This window comes from Monopterus albus, unplaced genomic scaffold (genome assembly GCF_001952655.1).
Source record: "Monopterus albus unplaced genomic scaffold, M_albus_1.0 scaffold551.1, whole genome shotgun sequence".
Classification (NCBI taxonomy): Eukaryota; Metazoa; Chordata; class Actinopteri; order Synbranchiformes; family Synbranchidae; genus Monopterus; species Monopterus albus.
In genome coordinates, this window is record NW_018128431.1 from 30,651 (window position 1) to 42,602 (window position 11,952).

The window sequence follows — 11,952 nt, forward strand, 5'->3', positions numbered from 1 at the left end:
CCCTTTTTGTTTTCTGCTTTCCTGTCCTAGAAATCATGTCAGGCCCATCATTTATTGTGACCCTCCAGAGGCTGGGAACCACAGGACTAAACTAACTCCACCTACAAAACTTGCAGACGCTCTGTGAAACTAAATTCATTTGAATTTAGTTGCAATATACACAAATTACCAAATTTGTCCCCAGCCAAAGTCGAGTCCAAAGTCTGTGTTTAAATGTGAACTGCTACAAAGGGCTAGAACCCCTGATACTGAGTACTGTAGTAGGTAGGACTCTACTTCTTCTACTTTACCGTACTTGAAGTCTTCTACTTTAGTAACACTTAAAATGATTGTCTCTCATTCTATGGGAGTTTTTTTAGACTATAGTAGTTTTACTTTTACCACCAATGGATATTTGACTTAAGTTTAAAGACATCTTCAGGCACTAATGCTTAGTGTAATAACAAGGAACTGCATCGTATTTTACACTCCTCTTATGTCTTGTATGTAAAAACGTATTAATTTGATAGTAATAATAGCTGTAAAGTAAATGCAGCAGTAAATAAGCACAATAGTTGCGGCAGAAGTACAAAGTAAAATGGAATTAAAACTAACGTTACTTAAGTACAATACTTCGAGTAAATATAGCCTGTCATTAGCTACTTTCCACCACAGGTTAAACTGAAACCAATAGTAAACGCCTTCTTGCTTAATGGTTTAGCTTAGGTTTCAACTTTTAAAAAAGAAAATCAACAGACACATATTGTAACACTATGTAAATTAATTTAAATGATTATTTGTCTGTTGACACATATTGTAACACTAATTAATTTAAATGATTATTTGTCTGTTTATCAGCTACACAGACTCACGTTAAACTGTAATATCATCAGCTCTGACCTCAAAAACAGAGCTCCCATGCTAACGGGAGCTAGCTAGTTAACGCTAACTTTAGCTAAGAAGTTGGTACTTTAAAACTAAGCTAGTTAATATACAGCAAATAAGTTAGATTAAACACTAATATGGACATATTCACAGCTTGTCTGTGTAGTACTAATGTATACTGACACACTTACCTAATAACAGATTTCCAAATAAATAACGTTTTTCCTGTTCGGGTAATATTTGTGTGCGTATTTAGCATTCAGACTTACTTTCTGGCCAAAGTAAGCCCCGCCTTGTTTGACTTTTAACAGCGTTTTGATTGGTCGAAGACTATGACGGCACGTGCTGCATTCATCGGATGTGAGAAAAGTGTAAAATATAAGCCTCGTTGCTCGTGAAAATACGATCCACAATCAGCTGTACTGGCCATAGAATATTTACGTGTATAAAGCATTTGACTCCTGTTTATAGTGTCTCTCATTGTATTAACATACACTAGGATTAAAAATGGTCAGTAAGATCTACATGAACGTACAAAAAACTAAATACACACACATTAATACTATATTGAATACTACATGTTGTTTTGTTCTCAGGGATGAATTGTGGGAGGATCATTCTTGTTCTTGATTGTCTCTCAAATACTATATTCTGTTTGGTTTTAGGTACTTTGGAATCTGTTTCTCCAGATTTGTGTGTGGTGTCTGTTCTTATGGTGTTTAGTTGCTGCTCTCTATTGCTGCTGGAACACAGGAATTTCCCCATTGTGGGATCAATAAAGTCCTACCTACCTACCTACCTACCTACCTACCTACCTACCATTACTACTACATTCAATTAGGTGAACAAGATGCAATGAACACATTTGTTGAGTATGAGAGCAGGACTGCATGTGGACCAAAATAAGTTTATTAACTGCAGATTGTATTAAAACTCTTTTTGAATAAATTACTTATTTATACACGAAGGCCTGGGAGTAATTTTCTGTATTAATGACTTATTAACATTTATAACAGCCAATTTGAATAATAAAACTATTTTGGCATACTTATTAACACCTATTGCTACAGACTCTTTTCACTGTTTTCCGATATTTTATAGACTCACTGAATAATGGAAACAATAAACGCTTCTCCCCGTTGGTTGAAGTCCTAGTTTAGTTTCCAGAGCTTTGACAGCAAGCAAATATGAAAAGCATGGCTATTCTGTTAAACGCCGTGATTGGGTAGCAGTCAAAAAATAAGTAAATGTGATTGGCTGAATCTTTTGTCACTCAAATGATGATGAGGTTGTTGCGGACGCTCCTACAGCCAGCGGTAGCAGGATAGAGGAGCGGTGGAGAGGAGACGGCACAGTGCAGTGACAGGGCGTTATTTTTTTCATGATTAAAACACTAAACAAGAACGAATATACATACAGATCGATAGAAGCACATCTTAAATATCCAGTCCGTCATGGAGTCCTATGACATTTTAGCTAACCAGCCGGTTGTGATAGATAATGTAAGTATGATGATGTCATTCATCCACACCCAAACCGAGGCCGCTGGCTGGGACCGCTGGCTAACTGTTAGCTTCGTTAACCATTGTGCTGTAGTCAAAATATTGGCAGTCTTAACCTGGGTCTCTCTTGTTAAATGTGCAGCAGTTTTCAACATTGCTTAACGCAAAATGCCATTTAGCATCAGATGCTAGTGATTGTAGCCGTGTCTCCAGTAACAAACAGGCGCTAGCTACACCGGCTAGCCAAGCTTGGGTTTGCCAGATTCTAGATTTTAGCTGTCCGTGGTGCTGTAGCTGTATCCTGCGTCCGTAATGCTGAACATTCAACAAGGATGTGGGAGTTACTCTGAGCTCCACAGGATACCGCGTGTTTTTATGCTGCACAGACCGTAGCTGTGCCTTGAACACCGGTGAGTTAGCCACACGGATGTTAGCATTGCAGCCCAAAGTGGGAATACAAACACGCTGCCGAGTGGACTTATTGTGTCTAAGTCTGTTCTCCCTTCAAATAGTGTTTGGGTGTAGGATAAGGTTCAGATCAGTGGTGGAAGTAGCACTGAAATCCAAGGCTGTCCATTATTTGCTTTGTTTATTAACCTGCCAGTTTCCAGTTAACTGATGAGCTGATCTAAGCTTATTTTCCGGGTTAATAGTGGGATCAGGCTAAGCATCTCAGAAGACAACAGGTGGGCCTTAGTGGGAAGGTTTTGGTTTGATTTAGGTAAGAGGAAGGTCAGAGCCCCCCAAACAGTGTCCCCCTTCCCCTTGAATCAAAGAGATGGCATGAAACCGCGAATGCATCGACATAAGATCAAAAGTAACAGTTCAGATAATTTTATAGGAGCTACACACTGTTTGTATTGGGCTTCATTTCAGCTGGTACAAATATGTAACACAACAACAGAAGCTGACGGAGGTTAGGTTACAGTTGGACATTGTAGACATGACTAGCTGAAGTTAGGCTCAGGATAAACAGAACCATGCAACAGAAACCAATGTTGACACAACTCCAGCCGTTCTGTCAGCCTGGGCGGGTGTGTGAGCTGAGAGTGTGACTGCCGGTGGCGTCCAGCTGCATCTCATGACCTCCCTCTGTGTCAGACACACACTGCACAGAAAGCTGTGCAGCTCAGACTTCACCCGTAACTCTGCTGTCGTGTCTGCCTTTTCTTCAGGGTTCGGGGGTTATCAAGGCTGGTTTTGCAGGTGACCAGATCCCCAAATACTGCTTCCCCAACTAGTAAGTCTTCATTGACCTCTTCCCACAGCACTCGCATAACGATGGTCATATGTAATAGAAAGCTATACCAATTATTTTTTTTATTGGCTGATCTTCTGACAGTTTTTTATTTAATCAAGCACCTTTTTAAGTGTAAAATGCCAGAAAGTTGCAAAAATAATAACAATATTCCAGAGCCCAAGATGATCTGACCAAAATCTAAATATTGAATTAATATTAAATTAGAGGGCAAAGTACAAAATCCTACAGAAGCTCAGTTTGGTTTTTCAGCTCAGAAGGGGACCTACACAGTTACATAAGCAAACACTCATGAGAACAAGAGAAAAGGAGACGTTAGACAACGCAGCAAAAGAAGAACTGACCTCAGCATAGACACAGTCATAGAAACGATACAGCGTCACAGTGAATTACTGAAATTAGTTTTAAGATAAAAGACTAAAACACAATCTCAGACAGAGAACTAACACGTACAGGTAACTTTTTCCAAGCTGAATAAATTAATCGATTATTAAAGTAACTGCCAGTTCATCCTCTGCTGATCAACTTATTTAATCATCTTGCAGTTTCAGCTCTAATGCAGTATCACATATTTTGTGTTCCTGCCTATTTTTGTGTTTGTTTCCTATGAGCACTTTACTGTTTATGGTCTGACTGTGTGTGTCTGTGTGTGCGACAGCGTGGGGCGTCCCAAACATGTGCGCGTGATGGCTGGAGCCCTGGAGGGAGACCTCTTCATCGGACCTAAGGCGGAGGTAACACACAAGCACAAAATGCATTCAGACAATGCTGTGAATAATAGTGTGTGTAGTGTAGTAATGTCGTATCCACTGAGGAACACGGGAAGAAACCCAGTAGTTGTGAAGAAGTGCAGATTCACACACATTCTGGCTTCAGCTTGTCGTCCTTACTGATGTGCGGTGTCTCTGTGTTGATCAGGAGCACAGGGGCTTGTTGTCAGTGAGGTATCCCATGGAGCACGGCATCGTGACTGACTGGAACGACATGGAGAGGATCTGGCAGTACGTTTATTCCAAGGAGCAGCTGCAGACTTTCTCTGAGGAGGTGAGATCCTGTCTGGCTGCTACGTATTACTCGAGCATCAGTGATCTTGTTGTAATACGCCTTTGTGTTTGTCTCTTGTAGCATCCTGTACTGTTGACCGAGGCTCCCCTCAACCCCAGCAAGAACAGGGAGAAGGCTGCAGAGGTTTTCTTTGAGACCTTCAACGTTCCTGCTCTCTTCATCTCCATGCAGGCTGTGCTTAGCTTGTAAGAACCCCCTCCTCTGTCTGTGTTGGCTAATTCGATGGCCTACAGACTTGTTTGATGTGTTACTACTACATTTTAGTGTATCCTCTTTATGAGGTACATGTCAGTCAAGTCAGGTTCTGCAACATTTTACCGTTTACACTACAAAACCCAGTGTCATTAGTGTCGTTAGTCCCACTACTGCCCCCCTGTGCGGTGTCAGAAGTCCCCGCAGGGATTCATCAGTGCTGGTCCTCACTGTTTCTTAGTGTCAGCGCAGGATTATTTGAGGTCTGGACAGTGTTTCTGATAGTCCAAGCTTTGTTAAGCAGGTCTGTCCAAGTCTGGGTTCTGACTCTAGTGTGTAAATGCGAGGCCTCTGTTTCATGCAGGTATGCCACAGGCCGTACCACCGGTGTTGTGTTGGATTCAGGGGACGGTGTTACCCACGTCGTACCCATCTACGAGGGCTTTGCCATCCCACACTCCATCATGCGTGTGGACATCGCTGGCAGAGACGTCTCTCGGTACCTTCGTCTGCTGCTGCGCAAGGAAGGCTACAACTTCAACACGTCCGCAGAGTTCGAGGTTGTTCGGACCATCAAAGAGGTCAGTAAGCGATTTAAAATCTGAACTGTGCAGCTGTTTTGCTCAGTCTAATCATGTGTTTCTGGCTTTGCAGAGGGCCTGTTATCTATCTCTCAACCCCCAAAAGGACGAGACTTTAGAAACAGAGAAGGCTCAGTATGTACTGCCTGATGGAAGCACTTTAAATGTGAGATGAACAAACACTGAGGGGTATTATGGAAAGATGTTAAATATTTCCACATTGCTCTGTGGGAAACCCCCCCCATCCTGACTGCAAACCTTAAAATCCTTTTTTCAGATCGGTCCGGCCAGATTCCGTGCTCCAGAGCTGCTCTTCAGACCCGACCTGATCGGGGACGAAAGCTCGGGTATCCACGAGGTCCTGGCCTATGCTATCCAGAAGTCTGACATGGACCTGCGGCGCACACTGTTCTCCACCATCGTATTGTGTGGAGGATCGACACTGATCAAAGGTTGGTGCTAGCTGATGATGACAGACAGCGGGAGGTCCGGGATTCTCTTGACAACCCTGCATTATTTTGCTTCAACAGGTGCTGTTGCCTGTGTGTTTATCTGTGTTGTTCTATGAATACACTGTGTCCTAAATGGGAGCAGTGTGAATCAGAATAGATGTGTAAATCACAGGTTTGTACCGATTATCTCAGCCAGCAATCCGATGTTTGCTGTTACTTAAAAATATGCCACGGTGCGATTTAGATTCGATGCAAGGGCCTGTGATCGGTATGGAACGACGCTGTGTGCCTGTTTCACATAGTTAATTACATTTATATTAATTCACAGATGCAACCAAAGGATCATTTGAAAGTTTTATTGAGCTCCTCTGTTGAAATACAAACAAGGACCTATGATGAAAATTCAACATAGCTTGACTTTTGAGACAGGACGTATTTACTTTGTCACATGTTGAAAAAAGATGGAAAAAATGATGCTGTGTGTGTGTGTGTGTGTGTGTGTGTCCTTATTAATCACAACTTGTTTCTGATGAGAGACTTTGTCTGTTTTTGTTTTGGCTGCTACAGGTCAAGGCCAGTTCACATAGGAAGCGTTTTAGATGTTATTGATTACTTTTCTCACGCAGCAGACAGGAGGTCAAAGGTCAAAGTGTTTATTCGTCACATGCACAGTTAGGAAACGTGTTTCCCTGTACAATGAAATTCTTACTTTGTCGTCCACATGAATGTCACAAAATACAACTGAAATATAAAGTAGATGAATAAGTAACACAAAATCTAAGGCACTTTAAGCAGCAAATGAAGAGATGTAATAAAAATATATAAGAATATAATAGAGAATGTATGATGCATGGGAGCAGCAGGATTCCAGTCAATCACATGTCAGACCAGACACACATCACCCTGGGCCCTCTGTGGTTTTTTTTTTACTCCTCAGACAAATCCCTCGTTATTCTTTTTACTTGAATCTGTTGTGACTGTCCAGGCTCCTGGTGTTTCTTTCCCCTGCCCTCTGTAGCCGCTCAGTGAAATCAGTAAGCCCACACATAAAACGCTGCACGTCTTCCTGATGAGTTGTCCAGTACCTTTCTGCACAGAGGCCGGAGTCGGCATGGGTTGAACAGGCCAAACCCTTCAGCAGTTCAGTGGTGGTGCTCGTGTCTCAGAATAGCAGCTGGTGCTTGATGGCCAGTTTGACGAGAGCAGCACTTCAGCAGCAGTGCGTAGGGATGTGGCTGGCTGAGTGTCGAAGTAAAGGCTCGTCTAACATCGATGTTTACGTTTTGCATCGATGACATCAGATCGCTTGGTGTTTGATCGATGCACCGTGACACCTGTGAACGAGCTAAAGTTTCACTGTGGTCTCTGACTCATGCACATACTGAATCCATTTGATGTCTTTTAGGTTTTGGAGAAAGACTATTAACTGAAGTCAAGAAGCTCGCACCCAAAGACGTCAAGATCAAGGTAGGTCCAGAGTGTGGTGGTGGTCATGTGGCTGGACAGGTGCTCCCTGTGTGTGTGTGTGTGTGTGTTGTAAAGGTGTGTTTGTGACCCGTGTTGTTCTCCCCCCTCTCCAGATCTCTGCTCCACAGGAGAGGCTCTACTCCACATGGATTGGGTAAGAAATCAGACTTCAGTTGTAGCTGCAAACTCTTCACCTTTCTGTGTAGAATTGAAGAGAAGGTTTTGGGTTGTGGTGCGGTTCAGGCTCCGCCTGGGCAAACCACAGAGTCCTGCGCTTGAACAAGGACTGTTTGGCCACATGTCTGTGATGCAAACAGCTTTCAGATGCTGCTGTTTACCTGAGATACAGATGAGCTTGTCAATAAATAAAACCAACTTCATCTTTGGTTGCCTCAGTGACAACAGCCAACATCTAAAAGTGGTCTGTGCCAGTGTGTTTCTAGGGGTCACGAGGGCTTTGAACACACACGTGCTACCGGTCAGAGGTTTGGACTTGACCGTTCAGCTCAGTGGGACAGTGGCTTGTCTTGCCGTTATGCGACACTGGGAGTGTAGATGTAAAACACTGACGTTTACTGAAGGAAGGCTGTTTTACTTAGTTTGTAAATGTATTTTTTATCTGTTGGGCTACAACCCAACCAGTGAGCAGTGAGCACCAGAATGTGTTCCTACACATCTGTAACCTCCTCCTTCCTTGTCTTGTGACAGTGGCTCCATCCTGGCGTCGTTGGACACCTTTAAAAAGATGTGGGTGTCAAAGCGAGAATATGAAGAAGACAGAGCACGTGCCATCCACAGGAAGACCTTCTAAAAGGGCCGACGCCCTGCAAACGCCCCCAGAACTGCCCTGAACCCCCATCCCCCCAGTCACACTGTCGGAGCCTCCTGATGTCCGGGTACCTCTGCTTCATCCTTTATCAGCCCAGCTGCTCCTAAACCACTGTCAGCCTACCACTTCACCGCCCCACCCCCTCGGAGAAACACACATTTATGTGTGGTCGTTTCCGTATTTGCCTCCTCTTTCATTCGCCTCCTTGTCCCCCTGTTCTTCCAGCGGTTGGGTGACGGTGCCATCCCCGACCGCCCTCCCAACATTCACACACAGAGGGCTGTCAGGGGATCCCAGAGGGCAACGATTAGCTCCGTGGACTCTACCACCGGCCCTGCTATACTATAACTTAGTCTACATTGAAGTATTGCTCTCTTGCCTACAAAGCCCTGCACGGTGTAGAATATTTTGAAATGTCAAACGTGAAGGTTTTTTGTTTTGCTACTGTTGAAATTTCCATTCCAAACGGAACATATAGGTTTTCAGTTAGTCCATTTTGTAGTTTGTTTTTTAAGGTTTCTGCCCTGGATTAGCTCACACTGCTAGTAAGGTAAAGGTCACCGTGTATTATATATCTGGCCTGAACTGCACAGTTATGCTCTTAAATTGAATGCGGTTAATTCATCATCTGACTGACTGACCTGCAGTCACCTCTTGTTGTCCTCTTTCATTATTACCGTGAGATGTTTCTGCATAAACAGGACTTCACGTGTTTGTGTCAGCTTTTGTCTCAGCTGACGGGATTAAAGCAAAGGACAGGAAATGCTTTGTTGAGTTTTTAATTCATTACATTTACAATGTTCGAGCTGCACAGTTAAAGGAGACGTGTGGCGTTTTCCAACTTGGGTGTTCTTCTCTGTTACAGAGATTTGATAAAAACAACTCTGGGAAAATAAAACGAGCCTCCGTAAAGTCCAGATAAACCTCAGTGTTACAGGAAGTGTTTCCAACGCTGGCCACAGTAAGCAGAAGTAGCCTCCTGGACTAACTACTGTGAGGGGAAACACTCACCAGCTACAGGAACTGGTTTCCCTTTCATCTGCAACAGGAACAACACAGTACAATGTAGGTATGATTTAGGAAAAGCAACTCAAAAACTGCTCAGGGCCTTTCCACATAAACTTCACTTAGCTTTACTGACCACAACAGTTGCCTGTTGACCTGCAGTAATAACAAACGTGTGGGACTCATTGCTCCATGTCCAGAATGATTTTGTTTGAACAGTAGAGATATTACAGAGAATCCTGAAAGTCTGGCTGATTTGTGGGGACTCCCTCCAGGGCTCCAGGTGTGTTTTGTGCTGCTAACACTGCTGGTATTTGTGCTCAGATGTCTGTGAAACTGAGGTTTAGTATTTACCAAGCTTCTGGAAACTGCTGGTGCTCGCAGCCATGTTTAAACTACACCAGAGGGAGAGAAAAGACCCAGGTTGAAAAATACGAGCGTTTCTTTTTACGTGTGTTGTAACATTCAGCTGGTTTGATAAGTCGCTGTTCCAGTCCCCACATCCGTTGGCAGCTCTGTTTTACTCGGCTGCATGTGAGTGAATCATGTACAGTTAAAGGTGTCCACGCTCTGTCACAGACACAGGCCCTGGAGTCTGAGGCCACAAATCTGACGTGCCCCATGGTTTTTGTATCCTTTTCCCTCTGTGTAGTTGTCAGTCTGGGTCCCGTGATTTCCCTGCATCCCAGTGACAGTGAAGGCGTCGTGTCCACACTGTGTCCGCCAGCACTGGAGCGTCCGTGTCGTCTGCTTCTGGGTGTTTTAAAAAAAAGTTTAAGGAAACACCAAGTTTGTAAAATGCCATCAACCGTGTGTACGGTGGAATGCTTTTCAGTATCAGCCTCCACTAAATCCCCAGGATAACAGACTAAAAATGTACAATACTCTTTCTTCAAGTGTTTGCTTTTACGTTTCTTAAATTCAGTATAATAAATAAGTTAATGGCTGCTGCTCTCATCTCATGATTTCTCTGCTAGTTTCAGATGTGGCACATTTAGTCAGTTACAAATTTAAATTAGACAATTTATTCCACACAAACCTTTTTGTCAAATCACTCATCCAGGACCCATTTGGAGTGACACCATGACTACTACACTGAGTACCTGACTGCACTAACATCATTTTACATATGTACTATTAGTATTTTAGGCTGCCTCTAATTTTCACATTCACTCTGGATGTTACTGATTGATATTAATCCAACTCGGCATCATGTTTGTTGGCTGTGTTGATGGATCAGAAAGACACGTTGACCATGAGCAGATGAAGTCCATTAGATGGTGCTGTGGGTCTGTGCACGTGATGTGTGCACGCTGTAGCCCAGCATTCTGATCAGACTGTTTCAGTCTCATTGGCAGAGAGCTGGGCTCGTGTGTGTTTGTCTTTCTGGGTGTTTTACACTTTTTCTCCACAGCTTTGGCTCAAACCTCAAACGACAGCTTAACGCTTTCAAAACAAGTTTTTCCTTTTGTGCGACAAAGCCCCGTTTCTGAACCTTTTCCCATAAATGTTGCTGAACTCATTTCACTAATGATGATGGACAGTTGTCAACACTTTGAACAACTGTCAGTTGTGTCCCTTTTTCAAAACAGCGAGTTCACATCATCACACGCTCGTGTGTCTGTCCTCTTTAGGACAAACTGCATTCAGATGGAGGCCTCGGTCTGACTCCCCACAAGATCCCTCCCCAGGACCAAATGTGCCCAGTCCAGCAGTGACACGGCTCATCCTCCACCCCCCTCTAAACCTCGGTGACCTGGGCTCGCTGTGCCAGTAGATTCTGCTGCAGACTGACGAGCCAGCAACCAGGAAACTGTGATTTAACAAAGAGGTAGGATAAGGATCTTCCCACCAGCTGTCCAAGTCCCTGACAACAGGGATGCTGGAGGAGGGGGGGCAGAGGCATCTCGCACATTGCACCAACAGACAATATGACACACAACTACACAGGAGGAGGGGGGTTGGATCAGCTTGTCTGGAAGACACAGCAGCCCAGAAGTGCAGAGGGATTTTGCCTGTGACTCACCTTGCATAGATTAGCATTAGTTAGCTTTATAAAAGAATCAGCGCAGAGGAACGGAGGCTGGAGTCAGAGGAGAAGCAGCAGAGATTGTTCTGTGTTTTCTGTCTCTGCTCATGGTCGAACGGTAAAAATGGGAGGCACCACAGTCTCCCCCGTCTCCCCCATCCCTGTTTCCTTGGTTACCTGTGATGGTGCACACGCAGTAGCTATTTATGAAACTCACACACACTGAGTGAAGGGGCATTTCACCAGGCTGGCATGAAATGTTCCAGACCAGTTTTTGTCCGAGCAGCCCTTTGAACACCTGACATACCAGCTTGAACGGCACACGGTCGTGTTTCCAACTCTTCAGAGGACATGGCGCTGAATTCCACTTGTTTCTGGAGACTTGGTGTAACCTTAGCCCAAACCAAACCATTTACATCATGGAGACTTTTCTAAAGGTTGTCCTCACACTGTGACAGTGTAAACAGGTTTGGTCTCCACAACATGAATAAGGCAAGTACACACACACACACACACACCACAGTGCTGTATTTCTGGTTTAGTGAGCCATATAGTCATGAACAGTATGAGAACTGTGCACCGACGACCTGCCAGACACAGCCGTGCTCTAAACACAAATGTTGGTGCCTTAATACAAGATAATGAGGCCGAAGCGTCCTGTTGCCATAGCGGGGTCAGTGGTGTCGATCTGAAGGCTGAGAGGACTTG

General features: G+C 44.0%; 2 protein-coding genes across 2 annotated transcripts in view; one reads left to right on the forward strand and one right to left on the reverse strand.

Annotated features, from left to right (window-relative positions):
• Positions 1 to 1,164, reverse strand: part of LOC109953138 (E3 ubiquitin-protein ligase MARCH5-like) — a 5,177-nt gene extending 4,013 nt beyond the window's left edge. The window contains 1 exon segment of the mRNA XM_020588548.1: positions 1,056 to 1,164. The gene's annotated coding sequence lies outside the window, so the exon portion shown is untranslated.
• Positions 1,165 to 2,140: 976 nt separating this feature from the next.
• actr1b (actin related protein 1B) lies at positions 2,141 to 8,973 on the forward strand. The gene is made up of 11 exons (XM_020588544.1): positions 2,141 to 2,366; positions 3,542 to 3,606; positions 4,283 to 4,358; positions 4,543 to 4,668; positions 4,750 to 4,874; positions 5,246 to 5,462; positions 5,536 to 5,628; positions 5,740 to 5,914; positions 7,320 to 7,381; positions 7,495 to 7,535; positions 8,090 to 8,973. Exons 1-11 carry the CDS (start codon positions 2,319 to 2,321, stop codon positions 8,190 to 8,192), a joined length of 1,131 nt encoding a protein of 376 aa, XP_020444200.1. The 5' UTR covers positions 2,141 to 2,318; the 3' UTR covers positions 8,193 to 8,973.
• Positions 8,974 to 11,952: the final 2,979 nt, after the last annotated feature.